Raw genomic sequence first — 24,163 nt, 5'->3', positions numbered from 1 at the left:
TTTGTTTTGTCAGAAGCCCTTTTGGTTAATTTTTTTTTTGATGTGCTGTTTTAGTTTTTTTAAAGAAAAAAAAGCATCGATTTTTAATTTTTAATTTTTTTTTTTTTTTTATTCTTTTTACAAAATCGCTGCTGTGGCAGCGATTTTGTTAAAAAAATTTTTTTTTTTAAAAAAAAAAAAGGAGGCAATTTTTAATTTTTAATTTGTTTTTTTTTTTTTTTTATTCTTTTTACAAAATCGCTGCTGTGGCAGGGGTTTTTTTTAAAAAAAAAAAAGGAGGCAATTTTTAATTTTTAAAAAAAAAAAAAGCGTCGATTTTTAATTTTTAAAAAAAAAAAAGGAGGCAATTTTTAATTTTTAATTTTTTTTTTTGATGTGCTGTTTTAGTTTTTTTAAAGAAAAAAAAGGAATGTTTTTAAATTTTTATTTTTTTTTATTAAAAATCCCTGCCACAGCAGCGATTTTGTAAAAAGAATAAAAAAAAAAAAAAATTAACCAAAAGGGCTTTTTGACAAAACAAAGAATATACATCTCATGTACATAAAAGAATATTAAATTCAGAAAAAAACTTTTTTTTAAAAAATCGCTGCTGTGGCAGGGGTTTTTTTTAAAAAAAAAAAAATTAAAAATTAAAAATTGCCTCCTTTTTTTTTTTTAAAAATTAAAAATCGACGCTTTTTTTTTTTTTAAAAAAAAAAAAGGAGGCAATTTTTAATTTTTAAAAAAAAAAAAAAACTTTTTTTTCCTTCAAAATCACTGCTATAGCAGCGAATTTGGTTAAGAATTTTTTAAAAAAAAAAAAGGAGGCAATTTTTAATTTTTAAAAAAAAAAATTTTTAAGACGAAATCGCTGCTAGGGCAGCGATTTTGTAATTTTGTCAGAGGAAAATCGCTGCTGACGCAGCGATTTTGCCCTTTTGGCTAAAATAAAAAGTGATGTGCCCTTTTGGAATTTTTGACCATTTTTTTTGCCCTTTAGGCTCCGGACTCAGATTTAACATACGTTGTTTTAGGCAATAAATTGCTTGAGTACTCGTGAGATAGGAGACCAATCACGTTGACATAAAATGTAAGGGAGATCATTTCGACTTTTTTTCCCCAAGAGAATATTAATAGCTCAGGTAATTGATGAAACTTTCACTTTATTAGTGATGTTCAATTTTCTATAGAGATCAAATAATATGAAACTGAGGAAGTACTTGAGCTTAGCAAGAAAATTCTCCAAACCATTTGTGAGAAGTAGTTGAGCCATCATTGAAATATTCAATGAATTCCATTGACTTGTCAAGAATGGGTCTCTTTTTGTTTGATTATGAGTTTGTTCTTGATATGTATATAACGGACTATAGTGTTTTTTTTTTTGATAATATTCTAGGAAATTTTTTTATATCAAGAATTGGAATTTTGGAATAAAGTCAACAGCGTACCCCAATTAATTGATGTGTCAATTATCGGTGGGACACGAAGTCGAAACCAAGTATAGCTATATAAATTGAATAGAAAAGATAAAAAGATCTTTCAAATTTTACATATATAAAAACGAAGATTTCTTTTAAAAAGATTATAAAATTATAAATAAATTTGTAATGGACAGATTTATATCACGTTCTTGCTAATTGCCTAAGTTTATTAGGTAACCCAAACCGCAAAATAATGAAATTAAGGTATGAACTTTAGTGTACATACTTAATTAGGTTTGTAATTAATGTTTATCCCCACAACATCTCCTAACAACTCAAAAATACACCCTGGAAAGCTCAACAAGCCTGCCTAATTGGCCACCCCACCTACATATGCATGCAAGAAAAAGTGCATTAATTTGAGAATGACTTAATAATATTAGTATAGTTTTACTGTTAATAATATATTTTTAAGAAAAAAATTGAAATTTAACTATGGTATAGAATAAGTATATTAGTGTTTTGTTGGTTTCCACCCCGTGCTTGATACCCATATTAATGAAGCCCGATCATGTCGAAAAATCCCACATTGAAAATAAAACACTCCCTAACAGGCTAAGGGACTTGAACCCGAGACTTCTGGCTCAAACTCACACTCATTATTATTTGGGCCCTACAACTATATACCTTTTTTGTTGTATATATAGATGCTAGCTAGGTAGCTTTATATATACAAAGTCCTTGAATCAATTAACTCTTCACATCCCAATTGATCTCTTTATTTAACAAATATCCAATCAATAGATCAAACTCTCTATTATTTGGATTGTTATATACTTCTAATTGAGAGCAATTTCAACATGAATAGTGCAGTTTGTGTAATGGATGCCTCGAGTTGTTTAGGTACAAAACTTGTTAAATGTCTTCTTCAGAGAGGATATACTGTTCATGCATCCCTTCAAAATTATGGTTAGGAACATTGTTACTTCTCTTTTTAATTTCCCCCTTTTCTATTCATTAGTTTTCTTCCGGATTGATTTCTCAGATGATCAGTACTCAAGTAATAGTTATTATCTCAGAAGATCGCTATTACTTGAGTGACAATATGAGAAATTAACTAGTTTTCTTCCTTTCTTACTCTCGTATTAGGCGAATCATCGTTGTTCTTGGACGAACTTGAATGTGATGATGATGATGACAAGATGAAGAAATTGAAGATTTTTAAATCGGATCCTTTTGATTATCATAGTATTGTCGATGCTTTGAAGGGTTGTTGTGCTCTCTTCTATTCCTTTGAGCCTCCTCATGATCATTCCACTTATGATGTACGATTACTCTTGATTTACTCTGAAGATTATATGATTTAATTTGTGTTTCGAGTTTTAACTTCTATGTTAGGTCGTGTAAAAAGTTATAATCGTCCATTAAAAAGGTAGAATTAATAACTTGAACATAAGACAGATTATCAACTACAACAGGTCAACGTGAGAGCTTTGCTCTTTTATTTGCGTTTCAATGATTGATAATATTGTTAATATATGAAACTAGGGTGTTGACTTATCAATACCTTTCTACTATCCTACTTCGAAAACTTTTCTTTTGAGTCGATGATATATCAGAAATAGTCTTTTTATCTCGGGGCAGGAATATATCGGAGAAGTGGAGGTGAGGGCAGCACATAATGTACTGGAAGCATGTGCACAAACAGACACTATTGAAAAAGTTGTGTTCACTTCCTCAGCAACTGCAATTATTTGGGGACATCATGAAAATGATCAAAACTCTGCATCCATGCTTCTTGATGAAAGACATTGGAGTGACATCAACGTTTGTCGTAAATTCAAGGTACATATGCCAACATACATTATATTTAGAGGATTTAGGTAGACGTTTTGATCATGTTTTACTGTGACATTTAAAAAAAGTTAACTTTTATTTTCGAAGTGATGATAGTTGAAATTTGAAATTATTCAATTTCAAAAAATTAAAGTTAATTTATACCTAATTGAATTAATTAAAAGTTCATGTATCGTGAATACTACTACTTGTGCATGATGTTCAACTAGAAGACTTTCGTCTAAATTATTTTAATATGCGAATTATTAAATGCGCACAGCTAATGCATGCTTAAAGTTCAAACTATATTAATTATCATGGTTAAAGTGATAAATTAGATTAATTAGAGCATATTACTCCCTCTGTTTCACTTGTGTGTCCTATCTACTATTTGAAGAGTAAAATAATGTTTTTTTTTACCAATTTTTTTTAATATTAACCATGTATACTAGTGTGACTTATAATATATTTTTCTATTATTTCTAAATATGTAGATTTTATTTCAAAAAAGAAACAATAATTTTCATATTCGACTTGTCTCAAAAAATTAATTGATTTGACATTCGTATTACAAATCAAATCACGTAAAGTAGAATAGATGTGATAAAGATAAGAATAAGATCTACACATACTTTATTTTTCTCAGATCCCACTTATGAGATCATTCAGTTAGTGTTGTTATACTATACACAAATGTATCGATAACAGTCTCTCTGAAGATAGGACTTCGGAAGAAGATAAGGTCTATTTGTATACTATCCTTTTCAGACCTTACTTGTGCGATGATAGTGAATTTTATTTTTGATGAAAATGGATAGCTATGGCATGCATTGTCAAAAACACTAGCAGAGAAGACAGCATGGGCATTGGCTATGGACAGAGGAGTCAACATGGTATCAGTCAATGCAGGACTATTGATGGGTCCTGATCTAACGATCAAAAATCCATATCTTAAAGGAGCTGCTGAGATGTACGAAGATGGAGTGTTTGTGACCGTTGATCTTGATTTCTTGGTGGAGGCCCACATTTGTGTTTATGAACAAATTTCAACTTATGGACGCTATTTATGCTTTAATCACATCATTAATCAAACTGAAGATGCTGTTAAACTTGCCAACATCTTATCTCCTTTGCCTTCATCACCTCAAAGGTACTATTTTCTCTGTTTTAATTCATGTGATATATTTGATTTATGTTTGTGTGACTATAAATAATTTCGCTAAGAATAAAATAGATATTGTTACTAAATATAGAAATGTATCGGTTTTTATGGAACTATGAAATTCAAGTTTTTTAAAAATTATGCTTTAATTATGAAATTCAAGTTTTCAAAAAAAAAAATGCTTTGTATCTTGCTCCATGATACAAATTATTTTCTTACCTACCTAGCATGTATCAAAAAACAATAACATTTTTTTTCCTTTTGTAAGTGTAAATAAAATTTATAAATTTTAAAAAAATTAAATGTAAATTAGTAAAGCTATCATTTTATTTATAATTTCTTACGAAATTTGTAAAAAAAAAATAGCATAAATTTTGATACTAATTTCAAAAAGAAAATATAACGGAAAGAGCATCAATGTTTTTGATAAATAATTACATAAGTTTTTATACTAATTTCATGAAATTAAAAAAACGGAAAGCATCCATAAATACCTATATAAATACATATTCTTTCCGTCAATTTATACGATATTTTATTCTTGAAATTCAAGCTAGGTGAAATTTTTCATCACTTTAACCTTTTTTATTTTTCTTGCTATTTAATTTTTGTGGACTTCTCAAAAATATACGATACTATAAAAAATTTATAAAAAAAATATGCTTTGTATCTTGCTATCAACATCTTGCTCCATGATTCAAATTCTTTTCTTACCTACCGAGCATGTATCAAAAAACAGTTTATCTACTTTATAAAGATAGAAGACGTAAGGTCTGCGTACCTTGATCCTAACCTCTGCAAACCCCACTTATAGAATTACACTGTATATGTGGTATTCTTGTAAATAATTATGAAGATTTTTTAAATTTTATAGGTTAAACAGTGCGTACATATAGTTTCTTTCAAAAATGCAAATCATTAATATCTTGGTGATGATTTTTTGAACGCAATTCTTGAATATCAATGTTGTGATCTATGATAATTGAGGTAATTAATATGATGCTATGGATCTCATACAATTTTTCCTTTTTGATTTGATAGTATGGAGAGTGATACAAGGATAATTCAAGAGAGGATAAGCAACAAGAAGTTGAACAAACTTATGGTTGAATGTCAGCCACAGATCAATGGCAAATCAAGAGGAATGCTTATGAAAGTGTCAACATGATAATTAATTCCATTAAGCATTATGAATTGATTGGTAACTTCCATTCTTAGAAATTATTGTCCAAGGTTATTAAATTCGACAACAATATTCCACCTAAAAGGAAGAAAAGTATAAAGGAATTAAGCCCAAAAAATGGCATGTAATTATGTTGATGTGCAAATGTCAACATTAGTAAAGCAATAATTGAAGATCCCCCATGTGATAAGATTTTGCAAATTGTAGTTGTTGCTTTTAAGTGCAAATCTCTTTAACTAGCACCCATTAAAAAAATCGCGGGATATGATTACTAAATTATACCCTTATTTATTACATGTTTCTTAAGAATTGGACACTATTATAAAAAAAAGTATTTTTTTATAAATATAAGGGTATACTATACTATTCTGTCTTGAATTTCTAACACGATATTTATTTTGGGACAAATTTTACTAAAAAAATACTTATTTTAAAACGAACGAAGAAATAATTACTAGTCAAGTAGGTTTGAATTACTAGTGTAATATGTAATAAGTATATAAATATTACCTAAAGGAAATGAGCTAACTGATGGTAGCAAAACCATAGACACTACTATACATATTTAATATCTCACATTTCCTCATAACATGGAACTCTCTCTAGAACTTCCTTCTTAACCATAGAATAATAAACCAACCTTTTCCACGTTACTGTACCATAATTTAACACATATTTATCTCAATAACAATAATTACTATATTCTTTTTTTATTTAATTTATCATTTCCCATAACAACACTAACAAAAAAAACAAAACTAAATCTAAAACTTCATCCATGTCACTACTCTTCCTTTTTCCACCTTCTTTCATCACTTATCTTCCTCTTTTTTACTTCTTCCATTTAAGAAGTTAAATAATTCATATTCTTAATGCTCTCTCTATTGTTCTTCAAATTAAATGTCTTCAAATGTCCAAAACTCAACCCCATCACCACCATCACCAACAACATATGCCTCACCACCAGTAGCAATAATCTTCACTATCATCCTTGTTTTAATTTTCTTCATAGGTTTTTCATCTATTTTCTTTTGTAGATGTTTCATCCAAAATCTACTATACACATGGCATTTAAGAAATAGCCCTAATGGTACTCCAATTGATCCTAGGGTTTCAGCAAATGGACAATTAGGTCTTGATCCTTCTATTATTAAATCATTTCCAACATTTACCTATTCAAGTGTAAAAGATTATCGTAAAGAATCTTGTGGTCTTGAATGTGCTATTTGTCTGGTTGAATTCGACAACGATAGCATCCTCCGCCTCGTTACTTCATGTAACCATGTTTACCATCAAGATTGTATCGATCTATGGCTCGAATCACACAAGACATGCCCCGTGTGTCGCGCGAACCTAGACTCGCCCGAGGTGCTAAAGAAAAGGTCACAATATACATCATCTGTGACGAGTAATAGTAATAGTAATAGTAACAGTAACAGTAATAGTAATAATAACAATAACAATAATAATAGCAATAACAATAATGTCATGCGTGACATTAATGAGAACGAATCGTTAGAAGATTCTTTGAGCATTGCAATTCCAGACGATAATAACAACGATGATGATCATAAAGAAGAAGAGGAAAGTGGATGCGCTAGTGCAACATTAGAACGTGTGGAATTACAAGATGAAGAAGCAAAATTTTCGAGATCGCATTCAACGGGGCATTCGATAGATAGATCTAGAGGAGCTGAAGATAGGTTTACATTGAAATTACCAGAACATGTGAGGGCAAAAATTATAAAGGGACATAATTCAACAAAAAGTTGTACTTCTTTTGGTGAATACAAAAGCAAAACAACTACTGGAAATGCTCGTTTTGGTGAAGTTTCAGAGTCATACACAGTAGATATCAATAAATTAATATAATTTTCTTTTTTTTTAATTGGGCTTCTTAATGGAAGATGTTGTATTATTAGATCTATCTTCTTCATTCATAATACATACTTCCTTCGTCTCAATTTGTTTGTTCTATTTTCTGTTTATAATTTAAGATCACAAGATCTAAAAGTCATCCTTTTACTTTCTTAAGCCTTTTGTCAAATCAAAACAGAACAAACAAATTGAAACGGAAGAACCGAACTTTAAATAATGTATTCAAGTTTATATTTGTGTGTCAAGTGTCAACTAACTTTACTATGTGATTTTCAATGTTTTCCTTGATAAAGTTCTTTGAGCCTTCGAGGATCCGCTGTACAATTAAAATTTTAGAGAGGTTTTTGAATTGATAAATATATCAAATTGAGTACTCCTTTCTTGGATACATTATGTATAACAAAAAGTATTTTAAAAATATAGTGTTCACATGAATAATAAATAAATCTTGTCATGACTATTTGAGTCATATATATATACTTAGTTCTATTCAAACACATTCAAAATATACTAGCATGAGAAGTTAGAATTTTATATTTTCGTAAATATGACCAATTTCTTAAATTCGTGCTATAATCATTCTGATGGTTTATTCAAATTCTCGTCTATGATTATGAATAATAATTTTTGACTTATAAGAATTGATGATTTAATTTTTATGTAAGAGAAAATTACCTCAATACACATTTTATTTTACCATAAATTTCTAAAATTTCCTACCATTTAATTTTTTTTCAAAATTACCCTTTCGGATATATCACTCCCATCTCACTAATACATCCCTATCTCCCTCTCGGTAACATCCCTCCCCTCTCTGATACATCCCTTCCCTCTCTGATATATTCCTCGTTTCTATGTATCCGGATGTTCTATCCCATCTTTGGTACATCCTCCCCCTCTGGGATACATCCTTTCCCTATGTATCTGAATGTCTGTTGATGTATCCGGAAGTCCAGTGATGTATCCGAAATTCATAAATTTTAAGGAATTCTTAAAAATATTAAAAAATAATAGAGAAATAATGTAATTAGCTGTTAATACTATGAAATTTATGTAAATTATACTAAATTTAAACTCTTTTTTATATATATATATAAAAAAAAAAATCGAGGACACCTATAGGACATATAATTTATTTGATGTAACACTTATTGAATTGAATAAACAAACAAATAATTATTCCATAAATAATATACACTATAAATAAATGTATGTTTAATAACATATTTTAATATTTATGTGAGACATTTTGCTTTTTAAAAGTTAATCGACTTAGTTTCTGAAGTTAGATATTCAAATATTATATGAAAATTATTATAAATTGTAAAGGTTCTCATATCAATATGATAAAAACAAATGTCCTTCAAATGTTTATTTAAAATTTGTATAATTTTAAATCTAATCTTGAAAAACAAAAAATATCACGTGAGACAACAACATGTTTTAAGTGCTAATAGGAAATTTGAAACGACTCTAACGTACAAGATTATGACATCTTCAATACATTAGAGACATTTTTTTTATTATGATTATTTTCCTCGTCCCATTTTATTTGTTCTTACGTGATCATAAGCAATTTTTTTTTAAAAAAAACTTTTAAAACTTATAATTATAAATTATCTTAATAATATATAGATAAAAAAAGATTCACATATAACAAACATAAAAATCATAGTTGTATGCTATAACTATAGTTTGCATAATTGCGCTTCATAACAAACATAAATATGTATATTTCACTATACATATACAAATGAAAACTATGGCTATTTCGCTATACATATATACAAAAGAAGTAATTGTATAATCTGTTTCGGCATACATATATAAAAGAATCAATTGTATAATCTATTTTGTATAAAGAGAGAAAGACAAAAGAAAACTGGGCAGGGGAAGATCGTATTTGTATAATCATAAGTGTATAGGACGAAAATATATGCATTTGTATTTGTATATGCAATTTTCTCTCGCTTTATACAAGCACAAACGCAATGTAGATATTTGTGTTTGTATAAAGTGAGAGAGGCGAGTGAGAGTGGCGAGCGAGATCTGGAGAGTGGCGACCCAGATCTGGGAGAGGGGAGACAATGGAATGAAAATATATGTCTATATACAATTTTCTCTCGCTTTATACAAACACAAACGCATTTTATACATTTGTGTTTGTATAAAAGCGAGAGAGACGAGCGAGACTGGCAGCTCAACACGAGAGTGGCAAGCGAGATTCCACCATAGAGAGAGACGAAAATAACAACAGTTTGCTATGTGATACAATTAAATCAAATTATGTTTATAACTTTTAATTTGAATTAATAATTTGCTACAATTATATATAATTTGCCCAAAAAAGAGAGGCTAAAAACAACAAATAGTGTAAATTTCTTTTTTGGTATTTGCTTAATTGCAGAACTACTTCCTAAATTTCACTCCGTTCCGATTCAGAATTGTTCGAACCTCCGCCGGTGAAACTGCTCACACACTACAGGTATTGACGAACTTGGCCATCTCCGTCACCGACGATGGATTCTCCGGCGAACACATTCAATTCGAACAAGCGTCTCAAGGAAGAGTTACGATTTTCTTTGAACAAACAAATCCATAAATTGCATTTTTTTCCACTTTGTTATGATCTGAATTTTGAACAATTACCTTTTCGATCATTCGTTTCAGGTTTGTGAGCAATTTAACAGGAACTTCAATGACGGAGTTATTCCTTCTCATTACCACTCTCTCGGTAAAAAAACGTTGCTATTTTTTTTTTTTGGTATTATGTGTTATATTTTAATTTTGTTTTTGTGTTGTGATTCAGATGCTCCTCTTTCTACGTTCGGTATATTCCAGTTCCAAAAAAGGTGTGAAATAGCACAACATTGTATTATTTTTCTCCTGTCATGACATTTTATTCATCATTCTAATTAAGTTTTAGTTAATTGTTTTTTTTTTTCGGTTTTTCCATTTTAGATGCTGTAAAGCTTGTATTTGAGCCCTAAATAGTTTGCCATCAGGCAAAATTGGAATGATACAGAAGAAAAAATTATATATTCTCCTCCTTTTTATTAAGTATTTGTATTATTTTCTTACCATTAGCTAAATGTGACAAAGACCAAACTGTTTATATGGATATAGTTGGTTTGAAAACATTATTCGTTTACTTATTTATTTTTGTAATGAAGGTGTTCGGGTTAGCTTTGTTGCACTTTGACTAATCTACCAAGTACCTGTCACCTTCCACCACCACCGGTGAGGGACTGATTGGAAAAAAGAACCTAACTTTTCTTTCAATTTTTGTTTTGGTACTTGGTAGTTTATTTTTTTAATTTGGAGTCTGAGTATTTGCAGTCAGTTTGGAAAGAAAGAAGAGGAGAAGGTTATCATTTTGTTACATTTTGACTTATAGAAAGTAAAGAAAGGACTGTACAGTATTCTGAATTCATCATCCCACTTTGTTAATTTATGTTTTACATCAAATAATAGTTGAAGTCCTAGAATTTTATAGATCCATTTTTATTATCCTCCAAAAAGACATTCCATTGGTTCTTAATTTTTGGGCAGAAAAAGCTTAACTAAATCCACTAACAAGAAATAACTAAGTCAATGCAATTCTTCCGTCATGCAAAATACTTCTGGATAAGTTAGTAGTAAAACAGCAAATGTTGAAGCAGGGGAGGATCTGAACTAACTGAACCTCCTAGGCAAGATGCAATGAATGGTGTATTAGTGTGACTCCTACATGTTAACAGGTTATCAGTATGCTAAGCCACTACTATACTGAGGTCTATGAAAATGCTTTTTGAGGGGCTCTTGGTCTTTCAGAGGGTAAAGCTGAGGACATAATGTGGGACTAATGATTGGTTTGGGAAGAGTATGAAAACTTTAAGGAAGTAGGCCGAACATTCTAGAATTCCGTTTGGAGTAAAGTGAATGGGACTTGGGATATATTTGAAGCTATAAAACTTGGAGCTAGAGTTTTGGGATAATCTTTGGTCTATTTCTCACGTAAAAGGTTCTGAGTGAAACTAAGTGACAATAAATGCACTTTATTGAGGAGATACTATCATTGAGACCTTTCTAAAGAGATCATGAAGAACTATTATAGTGGTATCATCCTACTTGCTGTGTAAATTTAATACTCATTGCACCTAAAATAGAAATTGCTAGACCTTTCTCTTGTCCAAAAGAAGCTCCCAGTTTTGAAGTTGGGTGTGAAACTCGTATTACTGTTAAGTGAAAAAAAAAGTTTTTCTTGGATATAGCAACAGATACATTAGGCCTTTTTTCAAATTTATCAACAACTAAAATCTTTTGCTAATGTGTTGATCCTGTAGTGGTCAATGAACTTCCTGAAGACCCGTTTGTTTTAGTCTGATCACTGTTGCCCAAACTCATAATTGTTTGATTAGTTGTATTGTTTGACGAAAGAAGTCCTAACACTTTGTTTGTGACGTTAGTTGTACTTTATTTCCATTTCCTTTTCTTGTTTCACCTTTTTATGTGGCCAATAACTGTATCACTTCACCCCTTTGTGAGGCATCTGATCCTAATTTTGCAGAGACCTTGTCAAAGAAAGATGATAACGTTAATGCAGTTGTTTGTAAGAAGAACATGGGATCACATCTTGCTTCAGCGACTCTTGATGTCCTCTGCATTGTATTTCCAGTTATTTTATGTTTAACTGTAAGTGTTCTCTGTCTGTTCTATAATACCAACAATGCTTGTGATTCGTTTTAACAAGTTGAATAAATGGATGAAAAGATCTCTATTATATTAACATCTGAATGAAAAGGAAAGAGTAAGAAGATTTAGTTATAAACTGGTTATCGTTTCTAGTCATTTGTTGATGAAGTAGTTGTTTCCTGTGTGCTAGATGATCTCAAGTTTTGAGAACTTGATTTAATACTTGATATTCTTAATCAAATGAGTAACTATTCAATCTCAGATTCTGGCAGATTGGACATATACTAATGCAGTTGGGATGACCTTATTGGTGACATTCTTTATTTTAACTAGAAGGTAATCCAATCATAGAATTCTACAGCTATTCCATGAAGCGGTTTACATGTATTTCATGTAGCTTATTGTATGTAACGGTATTTCATGTTCAATGCAGATCTGGATTTTCTGTTTCTCAGGAAGAGGGGGTCCGATCTCTTAGGACAAATATATCTGCATACAGGGTTGCTATGGTATGCAGAATAACAATTATTTACATTATGCTTTCATCTACTTTTGTTTCCTTTTATTGCTGGAGTTACTATTTATGATTTTAGGTATGATTGCTGCAGAATTTTCTGACATGCATATGTATTCTGGCTGTTGACTTCAAGATATTCCTAGAAGATATGCTAAAACAGAGACCTACGGTACTGGCTTGGTAAACAACTATCTGTATTCTATTGCCATATTTGTGCTAATACCTTGATGTGTGCACTGAAGTCGCCGGCTGAGCGATTGGGAACATCCCAATCTGCAGTTGCTCAGTTATAAGGCGAAACGGAAGTTCTAACGACCCTTTAACAACATTGTTGGCTAGGATTTAGGCTGTATCAGTTCAAAAATTTCTTAACACAAAGTTTTCTTTGAGATGTAGAGATTAAGGATAGTGACAGTAAATAATTGTAATATTAAGGGTTATTTCTGGAAAGGAAACGAATGGAATATGAGAGATGATTTAATGGTATTGTTTTCTAGTTAACGAATGGAATAGAAGAGATGATTTATTGGTATTGTTTTCTAGAGTAGACCAGGGTTGTTCTATGTGATTGATTAGTATTACTGTGTGTACTCTCTTGTTGTTCCAAACACAGCAAGATTCCTTGTATAGTTCTTAAAATTACATTTTCTATCTCATTTTAGGCATTGACATGTTAAATAAATCCTAGGTAACTTTTTTCGCTAGCATATGCTTATTTGCAAGTTGTCATTATGAAAGTTCTTCTCTCTATTTTTCCTTCACTTTTATGTCGTCCTACTATAGTCAGTTCCATTGTATTGAGCTCAACTTCATTGATTCATCTTTTTGTTTAGGTTTTTCATCCTGGTTCTGTCAACTGACTACTTCTGATGAACCTTTTGCTGAAATGTAAACTGGAGTTAGAATTAGGTACCTTATGCTTACCTTGTGGTTGTATCAGATGGACATTGGAGTAGGTTCGTTTATTGTGGCAAATGCATTGGTTTCACGACAAGCACGTGGAATTGCAAAAACGTAAGTGATGATTCTCGATTTGAACTTTTATCATGACCATTGATGAGATTTTACCTCTTGTAGATGACTGGATGGTGCTATATAGTTTAACTGACATGTTTCTCTTTAGGGGTCGTTTAGTAGGGTGTATATGAATAGTACTGATTAGGGTGTCTTAGTAATTCTGAGAGTAGTTATGTTGGAATTAAAGATAACATATATTGCATAATTTCTAATACTAGTATTGTTTTCTGATGCAAGTATATGTAGTCAAGTTAAAATGAATGTAAAGGAATCTGAAAATCTGTTAGAAAGCTCTGTTAGAACTGTTAGGCAGTTAACACTGTTCAACTGTCAAGAAATTAGTTAGTTAGTTACTTTTGTGGTATTCTTCTTTAAGTCATTTTACCATTGACTAGTTGTATAAATACATGGGAATTGTACTAATTCACTCATTCATGAATAATATCAATCTATTCTTCTTCCTTCTTCTACATCTTCTTAGCTAATCTTCTCGGTTGTACCCTGAATTAGCCTTCATCTTCTTCGAGCCTTAGCTCCTAGATTAACTACTATCATCGCGATTGAGTGTGAGTGCATCATTTTCTCTAATACTTCAAACCAAACGGCCCGTAAGAATATTCTGGCTATCATTAATATATACTTCTGTAGAAACCCTACTATTTGATTCTTTGGGCTGGTCAATGTATCTGTCAAACCAATCATTAGTCCACATAATGTTGATGAAGAAAGAAATTTTTTCTCCTGGAATCCATATAGCTATTTATAATTGATTCCCCTGTACTAGGGCTTTCAATCAAAACATACAGTCAGATGATGTTTTTTCAATATGAGAGTCAGAATTCTGTTCCATTACTATTGTAATTGATTCTCTTCTTGATTCATTTGATAAAGGAATATATTCCTCTGTACTAGGTCTACAAAAGTACAGTCAGATCATGTTGCTTGATTAGAACTGTTATTTAATTTCTGGTCTGTAATTATCTAATCAATTCTCTTCTTTTATTCATTTGATAAATAAAATTTTGCACTTTCTTAATTGGCACTTACATTTCCAGGAATTTGAGAAATGCAATTTCTTCAACTTGTCCACTCATAGTCCTGGGGTTTGCTCGAATCTTTTTCACTTCAAGTGTTGATTATCAGGTTACTGGAATCTTAATTCTTCTACATTACCAATGTTATTCTTTTTCTTTGGCCCAGGGTGTGGGGGTTGGGGGGACAAAATTTGGAGATTTAAATCCAAGAAACATTCACGAGGGGGCACACTTCAGCCCGTGAGAATGATATGGTGAGTGGATAACTTGAATGTGCAGTGTATCCACCTCCACCCCATATAATGCATGCCTGAAATAGCGAAGACGATTTTGAGAATGTCTTGTGATAGGCTGTCTTAATCATGAACTTTTTGGCTTATTTTTTTGTTTGTATTTCTGATTATGTCCAACACATCCTCAAGATGAGTGCCATAGAAATGCAGATGCCAAGCTGGATGTGCGTTTACAAGATTAGACAAGATTAAAAATGATCACATTAGAAGAAGCAAGTAGCATATTGAGGATAATATAAGAAAAGGTCGCTTGAGATCGTTTGGTCATATCCTGCATCAATCTCCAGATATGTCGCTCTATTGGTGTGAAACTAAGGTAGTATGTGATAACATGGGACGAGGTAGGCCTAAAATTACATGGAAGGAAGTTGTATCGAGAGACGTATAGTTTCTTGAAAGCGAAAATATGGTACATGAAAGTGCAAGTAGCATTTGTAAAAGCTCTATATAGGCAATTAGATGGGAATATATTTAGGCCGCATTTGTTCTTATTAAGACTAAGACGTCTGAATTTGGATACACATCTGAATATTAAGATATTGCATTCAGATTAGATGTTTGAATTCAAATGCATATCTGAATATTAAGATATTGTTTAAGATCTGAAAACTAAATAATTAAATTTGCCTTTAAACTTAATAAAATATATATCAACAAAATATTTTAAAAGAACTATTAGCGGTTGGTGGTAATGGCTAGCGGTGGAGGTTGTGGGAGCCGATTAGAATAGTGTTGTCTAATGATGTTGTTGTGGGTAGTAGCTAGTGGTGATGGTGATTGACAGTAATGGTTGATGGTGGATAATAGTGATAGCTAATGGCAGTTGTAAATAATGATGGTGGTTTGCAATACATAGTGGTGACGATGATGATGATTGTGTGTAGTGATAGGTGGTTGTTGTGATAATGGTGGTGATGATGTTAAATAGTGGGTAGTGGTGGTGACAACTGATTGTAGTGATTGACAACAATGGTGATTGTGGGTGGGTGGTGGTGGTAGATAATGATGGGCGACAATGGTGGTAATCAATAATGGTGAGTGATGGCGACAACAGTGAATAGATGGAATTGGTTAACTACCATCTTTGTGGAAAATTTTAAATTTACACCCTTCAGAGTGACCCAGTGGTTTGAGCTCGTCGCACCGGGCTTGTCTAGTGCGGGTTACCTCTCTTGTGTGGTTTGCAGGCTATTGCATAGGAGCGGGGTTTTTACCTTATGCGCACCCCCTTAAGGGTAGCGGCTGGCTGCGGGTTTCCCTTGTCATAAAAAAAGGAATTTTTAAATATACATCTTAATGATATTAAGTCTTTGTTGCATATCTTAATCATTCAAGTCTATTCAAACCCATTAAGAGGTTGTAATATAAAAATGCTCTTAATGGTTAAGATCCAATTAATTAAGATTCATACCTAAAAAATAAACGGACTTAATGACTGAATTAAGACCTTTTGTGATGACTGTCGTAACTGGCCAGTTGGTACACCTCGACTAATTTACGGGACCATCCAGGCCGGACAAAAAAGAAGAAACTATCTAAGCTTTTCCCTTTGCGAGGAATTGAACCTTAGATCTCATGGTTCTCAACTCACTTCAAACCACTTGGGTGTGGCCTAAAAGAATTTAATTGTAGAAACATGGTTAATGAGGAATTATATAGCCGACTGCAACTAGTTTCAGACTGAAGCGTAGTAGGTATCATTTCTGATTATGGTCAAATTTGTCTCAACTTTGAAATTATGCACGGCAAGTTTATATCTTAATGCAAGCAAGACAACTTGTTGAATTAATCTCTTCTGCCACATCATGTGTAACGAGAATTAAACCCCTCCGCTGCTGGGGAAAATGTATAATGTACTACTTTGATCCAACAAGTTGTTAGAAGTAGGTTTTGGCTTGGATCTACCAAAGGAAGAGTACTTCAAGGCTTTCCACGAATTGGAATTATTGAAGAAGCTCTTTATACTGAATTTGTTTATGAATGGTCCCTTCCTCATTCAGTACAGTATGGATAGCATGCTCAATGATTAGTTATAACCTGAATTTTCTTTTAGTTGCATATTAAGTTCTTAAAAATGACGTGTTACTTTCTTAACTAGTAAACTGTGAAATTTGGAGACACGATTGCCCAATGTTTTACTGGCAAGGTGTGTACTCTCATCGATTAGTGAAGCCAGGACAATAGTAGTGTCAAAATTAAAATGCACAATTATGTTGCAGGAAAGGAGACCTTTGTGTAACACCTTAGCAAAAAAAAAAAGAGAGAAGGGGAGATCTTTGTGTAATGTTTTTCCATTCCTATTTCTCAAAAGTCAAAATGTTCTTATTTTCCTGTGTTTGACTGCAGCAATCATTGTTAACTTTTCTCATCATATTGTTGTGTCAAAATGGTAATTTTAGAAGGGTCCTCAGCAAGCGTCATAGTCGTCTAGCTTTAAACTTCCTTTCTGAGTACTGCGTACCTATGGCTATGTGTGTTTCTGTTTGTATGAACAATTAAATGCATAGCTACTATGATCCTTTCTTCATCTGCATTTTCTAGGCATTTCTTCAAACTATGTCATTCTTAATACTGATAGAAGTCATTTCCTTCGTCATAGGTTCACGTTGGTGAATATGGTGTGCACTGGAATTTCTTTTTCACTCTTGCTGGTGTAGCAATTTTGACATCGATAATTAATCTTCCACCGAGTTATTGTGGAATTCTGGGGTGGTTTATTCTAGTAGGTATTATTGTAATCTTGGCCCATCTCAGAATTTTTGGTACCTTCTCATATGCTTGGTAAGCCTATAATGTTGTTTGTCCTTTCAGTATATGAGGTCATCCTGTTGCTTGGGCTAAATGAATATCTTCTTTCAAATGAACGAGGACATGACATCATCAGTCAAAACAAAGAAGGGATTTTTAGCATTTTTGGTAAGATGAAGTGAAATTAGAGCAGTCTCTCTCTCTCTCTGACACCGTGCATTTGCTTACTGGCTTGTTTTATGGTCGTTGTGTCTTTTTGGAAATTCTTTGAAGAAGAGATCGGCTGGTTCTGCGTTTCGTTTTGACTTGGATATGAAACCTTCCCCTTAATTTTTTCTGGACTTGAGACTAGCGCATATAGGTGGAGTTAAGTAAATGGTTCCACTATATGTGCACTTTTTAAAGTTCTGTGTCACAATGCTTGTAAATCAAAATAAACTTTTAGATATAAGTGTCATAATTAGTTGTTAATATAGTGGTAATCAGATTAAGGGCAGTTCATCATTGAAACTTTATTTTAGCAAGAAGTGGGGGTTTTATTTAGTTTTTTTGTGGGGTATTTCTTTGGTCAGTCTAGCATACACGTGTAAACTGCTTCCTAACATGGGATACAGGGGTTTGCTAATTTGTTTAAATGGAAGAATTATGTGAATAATGCGTGAAGCCGTGGACTTAGGTGAATGTTTCTGATGTGGGTTGGGAGAACTGCAGAAAAGGTACCTGGGTAGAAAAAATTGCAAACATTGGATTCCAAATGCTTATCAACCAAAATAAAATATTATGCTAAGGACAAGTTCAGTATGTTCTGAATATAACAGTAATCAATATAGCAGTAATCACATATTCACATCTTGCAAGCTGGTCCATGTAGTATAGCTTCATTTTAGTAAGAACTGGGGATCCATTGGGTCTGTTCTTTGTTGAATCTAACACATGTATCAAGTATTGCCAATAGTGGAATACAAATGGGTCAGGTAAGTTTGTAGATTTTGGGACAAATGAACATCCAGATCAACACACACACGCGCGCCAGACTCACTGAAGAAAAATAGTTCTTTTCCAGATGGAAAAAATAAGTTAATGTTGTGCAAGTTTTGAAGTTCTTCCCAAATTTCTGGAACAAGGAAAGAAAGCTTATTTGGGATACCCATTTCAATAGGATGTGAAAATTCTTACGATGACTTCTCTTTCAAGGCAGAACAAAACATGTTAACTGAAGAATTAATTAGTTATTTCTATTTTCTTACTCATCTTTTCTCAGAAGGTATTTGGGAGTCATCTTAAACCAAATGTGATATTTAATTTCATTGTATGAGCATTATCGACTTTAGCTGGGTCGATGGTGGTTATGATAATATTTTCAGTACTTCTTGTCACAATCTTCTTACATTTTTATTTTATGATTGGTTATTTTGGTTTAGCAAATTATTTCTTTTGATATCAGGTTATTGGGGGTTGTACCTTGTTTGTGTCCAACTAGGCAACTATCTTTTCTTTGGAAAACCTGGAGATGCTGCGTTGAGGACAAACGATTGGGCAAGGATTAGAGTCTGGATTATCTGTCTTCTATTCTGGTCTGATTTCCGGCTATGGAGTATTTTGTTGTCCACTTCCTGAATGTTTGCTTTCTTGCTATTTAAATGCTGATATTTCTAAGCTTGTTGCTTCCGCTTCATGTTGCAGGTTGTTTACTGTTTTGCTAGATGGGCATGTTGAGAGGGTTTCTCGCAGAATGGTATAGTGTATTACTCTGGGAGTTTTCCTCTTTTAATTTCAATAGCAAATATCTTAGTTTTCAGTCTAGTTTTATGTGACTAATAATCTCTTTTAACAGTGCAACCTGGCTTATGTTACTGTAGTATTGGCTATGAACCTTCAGGTAAGATTCATAGAAATTGTCTCTGTTTCCAAATGGTTCTGGACTTCCTCTTCTGCATTGTGTTCAAGAATGTTCTGAGCTGTTTTCGTGCACTCTTCCTTCAAGTCTGTTTCTTTCATACCACTAAAGACCATAATTCACTCTTTTATTCTATCTACTTATACGCTGATTAAAGTTCTTTTGTCATAGTTAGAATGTGGAATTGTCTATTCCCTGTGGCTCCTTTTGTTTGCTTGACTGTGGTAGCTACTCATTCCATCTATCCGTGATTCTTCTTCCGAACAGTTCTGCACTTGTAAATGGAGTTTGTGCTTGCAGACATACATGTTAGTCTTATCGGATGGATGTACTTTTGTGTCTTTAAGTTCATGGGTTTTCTGACGTCAGCTCTCATCAGTTATTTCAAGACTGAGTGCGAAGGCAGAAAAACTTAGATCAAGTGTATTAAGAATGATTTTGGACAAGATTTGAAAGTAGGTAGTGAGACTAAAGCCAGATGAGAGGTTATTTCAGTCAATTGCTCAATACAAATTACCAGGATGACTTGGTAGATATTCATACATGTGTGACAGATAGAAACCTTAGCTGAATTTATAGATAAACCTATGTTGAAGTAAAGGATATGATGAGGATAGACTAGTTTTGAAGTGCCTTGGTGAGGTTAAGTGATGGCTAACCATGCTATTCAATGTTATATTAAGGAGTGAAAGATAATAAATGAGTGGAAAAGGGTACCTTGGTTCCAATATATAAGAACAAAGGAGATAAAGATGTTCGAACTATTATTGTATGAAACATATATAAAATATATATATGTATTTTAAGCTAAACTTATATAATATAAAATTCGAATAGTGATGAGGATAGAGTGGGGACATTAAGTAAGGCTAAGTGGGTTCATGATTGGTAGTCTTGTAACAGCGGAGTATTTTTGTTGAGATTTGTAGAAATTCTTACAGAGAGAAGGAAATCTACATGATATTCGGTGAACTAAAGAAAGCATATGGTAGTGCCAGTAAAGTAGTTCGAAAATAAAGAATCCATATCAAATATAAATACGATACAGGATAGTTCAAAGGAGCAGTTACAAGTGTGAGAACAGTGGGTAGAGATACAAAGAGATTTTCATTGAATCCAGTGCTGAACAACGTAAGAGCAAATTTTACAGAATGGTTGCGGGAAGGGGCGGATCCACGTGGGATCCAGGGGGTTCATCCGAACTTCCTCGGCAAAAAATTACACGGTATATATAAGGTAAATTTTCTGGATTTCTGTAGATATATATATTTTGAACCCCCTCAATAACAAAGAGAAACTGATGGCGCAATGGCAAGTACCCCTGAAATTAAGATGTACGTCGCCAATTCGAATCCCAGTGAAAGCGTTTTATTTTTTTCTTTTTCAGTTCTGTTTTTTTAAGTTTTATTTTTTTACTTTAAAAAATGTGCTAAAAGTTTGGTTTTAAACCCAAAAGAATTCAAGTTTCCCATTTCTAAAGGCTTATTTACACGTTTATCCTTTTATATTTCGAACCGCCTGAACGAAAATCCTGGGTCCGCCACTGGTTGCGGGAGCAACAATGTTATATTGAAGTGAATGTACTGTCTCAATAATGAAATATATCCAGAAGATGAATGTTTAGAAATGCACAAACTAATATGGATATGCAGTTGAACAAGATTGGACAAATCTTGAAACAATTGCATCAGATTGGACATAAAGGATAAAATGAGAAAAAATATCACTGAAGATGGTTTGACCATGTTGAATTGGTTTGTATGATTATTGAAGGTGCTTAAAGAGGATAATGTAGACATAGAATCAAATAGAAAGAGGCTATAAAAAACCTGTGATTTATTGGAACCAATGCGGATTTAGCTAATAATAGAAGATAATGGAAGCAAAGGAACCATATGGACAATGCCAGCTAGTTCAAATGAAGGTTGAGTTGTTGTTTTTACTGTTACATTAAATCTAGTGCTTACCAGGAATACTTCTAGTTCAGTAGAAACTCGTATGTCAGTATTTTGCTGTCATATTTTCTTGCTACCATGCTTCAAATTCTTTCCTTGTCTGTAGATCCAAGGGCCTATCGGAAACAGCCTCTCTACCCAACAAAAATAGGGTAGGGTCTATCTCCTACCCTCCCCAGACCCCACTAGTCGGGATTACACTGGGTGTATTGTTGTTGTTTGTAGAAACTTGTATGTCAATGTGGGAATAAGTGTAGGACTTGGAGAACTTCTTTTAGAGAATTGCCAGTATTGAAATGAAATGGATACAAATAGAGAGGAATAGATTTAGTCATATATTGACCCCAAATAGTTTGGAAGTGAAAGATAGTTGATTGATTGATCATTTACCACTCATTTCAGAGCTTGATAAGTCCAATCTTTCAAGGGAGACACAAGAAGTAATAAGAGATAAAGATGGAGAAACAAAAGTAGATTTGAGTTCCCAGAAATTAATGGCATTTAGCTCAAGGAGTTTCATTACTATTTACTAAATAGCATGAATCAACCTGCAACTTGAAAGGGAAATTTTTAACGTTAAATTTCTCCAACAAGTTAATTAGTTTGGGGTCATTCACACATCTTAGTGATAGGACGACTTTTGAGTAATACCACAGAGAATGGATGTCATTGAGCAAAGGACTAAAGGTTGGCTGGTACCTACTTCTGGAAAAGCTAATCCTGTTTTTTTTTTTTTTTGTGGTTGTTTGACCAAATTTCTGGGTGAAGTAGGATGCTCATAATTTTTCTTCTGACTCAACTAATTATACACTTACACAAGCTGAGTATTGCTTTTTCAAAATGTTGCTTACACATTCCAAAAAGTTTGGTCAAGGATAGATTCATTTCACTCTTGGTAGGGGAACAATCCGAACTTCTGGATAGAGGAAGCCTTTACTAATTAGCAATCATTCCTGTTTTTCCAGGAAGAGTTTTCGGATTACTTGTGAATTTCTCCGGAATGTAATGCTGCATAATTTCATACAGAAATCTGCTGGCGTGATCCATATAATGTTGCATTTATTTTTTATTTTTTATTTAGGCATATGATTCAACGTTTTCCCTTTTCAGGTTTTTGCAGTTTTAACTCTAGCTGATTATGTACCTGGATATAAAGTTGCTGCATTGATAGAATATTTCGACCGAAATCTACTGGGCTCTTTTCTTCTGGTGAGGAAATTTTTATTGGTGACATCATCATTCTATAAGAGTTTATGTTGAACCTCTGATCTCTGGATGATTAGTCATAAAAATTGTTTTGCAATCATGCAGGCTAACGTGCTAACTGGAATGGTTAATCTTTCCATGGATACCCTCTCTGTCTCACCATTCGTTGCCCTTGCTATCTTGGTTGGATATGCATACATTTTATCTATTGCCGCAGCAGTTGCACATTTTTATGGTATTCGATTGAAGTTTTGGTAGTGGAGCTTGTTCTAGTGTGTACTCTAATTTAAATTCATTCTTTAACCCATCCTCCATCATATGACTATTCTTAATGTTATTCCTGTAATAGATCCTGTGTCTACAATAGATTCTGTAATCGAGGCATTGACTGAGCAATCATATATTTTACCTTACCCCTGTCTATTCAACTATCCTACAGTTTACTCTATTTCTGTTAATTAGAAATGCACTGTGGGAAGTGTGTGAGAGAAATGACCGTGGTGTACCCATGTGAGCATGTGATCGCGGCCTAAATCATATGCCGTTGCTGTGCCACGACAACCAAAAGGAGTATATGTGACAGGAACCAGCACAGAGAGTGAGACCTCAATCCCTCTTTTGCTTTCTCTGTGCATGCACTGGGTAGGATTTCCCATGGCTAAAAAAGAAAGCCAAACTGAAGCCCTATTAAGGAAATGGTATTCATGGGTCCCCCAAGAAAATAGGGGGTCCAAAGAAAGAAAGTTGGAATACTATTGTTATTAATAATAATAGATGTAGAGTTTTAGTTTTTGAATGCAGATGATTGCTGAAATGTACTACTTTAGAAGAGAGCTTTGGTTGGTCACATGGATTGTGGATACCCTATACAGAGAGGGCCTGACAGCTTAATTGGACCATGGTCCAAACGTCCATTCATCCGTCCTCTTCTCCAGATAAGGTGACATTTCCTGTGCTTCTACTTTCACATGGTCCTTATCTGCAGTTTTTACCTATTCCTCTTCCCCTCTCTCTTCCTGTCTATTTTTCTTTCTTCCTTTTGAGTCACTCCTATTGTTTTGCCCTTACCTTTTATTACTGTAGACCTTTGGTGACTATGTACAATACAAGGTTGGTTATTTTTATCATATAAGTTTTTTATATAGACAGACAAGAACAAGGTAGTACCCAGTGACAATGTATGGCATATTAAGCATTACAAAGTATCATTTAATTCGGACTAGCTTGTGTGCATTTTGACTAATTCTTTATACTATTCTATAGTCCACAAAGAGTAGTAGGTGCTTGATAAAGAGCTGGAGCTATTTCATATATTTTATCTTTTCACATATATTAAAACTAGATTTGTTGTTGAATTAATTGG

The 24,163-nt window shown here is 32.8% G+C and overlaps 3 protein-coding genes across 6 annotated transcripts in view; all 3 read left to right on the top strand.

The window, feature by feature from the left end:
- Nucleotides 1-5,768, top strand: part of LOC102601283 (tetraketide alpha-pyrone reductase 1-like) — a 7,064-nt gene extending 1,296 nt beyond the window's left edge. For 2 of the 4 annotated variants that reach the window (XM_015311108.1, XM_015311107.1), the window contains exons 2-5: nucleotides 2,550-2,725; nucleotides 3,045-3,245; nucleotides 4,055-4,386; nucleotides 5,440-5,768. In XM_015311108.1, coding sequence (XP_015166594.1) covers nucleotides 2,550-2,725; nucleotides 3,045-3,245; nucleotides 4,055-4,386; nucleotides 5,440-5,566 — 836 coding nt within the window. In that variant the 3' untranslated portion in view covers nucleotides 5,567-5,768. Of the gene's footprint in view, nucleotides 1-2,123; nucleotides 2,370-2,549; nucleotides 2,726-3,044; nucleotides 3,246-4,054; nucleotides 4,387-5,439 lie in introns of those variants that run through there. The other 2 variants (XM_006352805.2, XM_006352804.1) reach the window with 2 other exon arrangements.
- A 177-nt stretch (nucleotides 5,769-5,945) lies between these two features.
- LOC102600702 (RING-H2 finger protein ATL29) lies at nucleotides 5,946-7,453 on the top strand. Its single transcript, XM_006352885.2, has one exon. The coding sequence runs from the start codon at nucleotides 6,482-6,484 to the stop codon at nucleotides 7,451-7,453; it is 972 nt and encodes a 323-aa protein (XP_006352947.1). The 5' UTR covers nucleotides 5,946-6,481.
- Nucleotides 7,454-9,842: 2,389 nt separating this feature from the next.
- LOC102600940 (uncharacterized protein At4g17910-like) lies at nucleotides 9,843-23,228 on the top strand. The gene is given in 17 exon segments (XM_015311106.1): nucleotides 9,843-10,028; nucleotides 10,130-10,193; nucleotides 10,269-10,311; nucleotides 12,009-12,133; nucleotides 12,396-12,469; nucleotides 12,567-12,642; nucleotides 12,742-12,784; nucleotides 12,787-12,830; nucleotides 13,591-13,664; nucleotides 14,723-14,810; nucleotides 17,594-17,720; nucleotides 17,806-17,910; nucleotides 19,187-19,316; nucleotides 19,426-19,477; nucleotides 19,577-19,621; nucleotides 22,705-22,803; nucleotides 22,906-23,228. Coding segments are annotated over 17 exon segments (1,392 nt in total). The 5' UTR covers nucleotides 9,843-9,978; the 3' UTR covers nucleotides 23,059-23,228.
- The last annotated feature ends 935 nt before the right edge of the window (nucleotides 23,229-24,163 follow it).

This window comes from Solanum tuberosum, unplaced genomic scaffold (assembly GCF_000226075.1).
Source record: "Solanum tuberosum cultivar DM 1-3 516 R44 unplaced genomic scaffold, SolTub_3.0 scf00144, whole genome shotgun sequence".
NCBI classification, from domain to species: Eukaryota; Viridiplantae; Streptophyta; class Magnoliopsida; order Solanales; family Solanaceae; genus Solanum; species Solanum tuberosum.
This window is presented reverse-complemented; position numbering and strand designations above follow the sequence as displayed.

What these genes read in the sequence shown, in the direction of transcription:
- LOC102600702 (XM_006352885.2), top strand. Translation starts at nt 6,482, where the DNA reads ATGTCTTCAAATGTCCAAAACTCAACCCCATCACCACCATCACCAACA.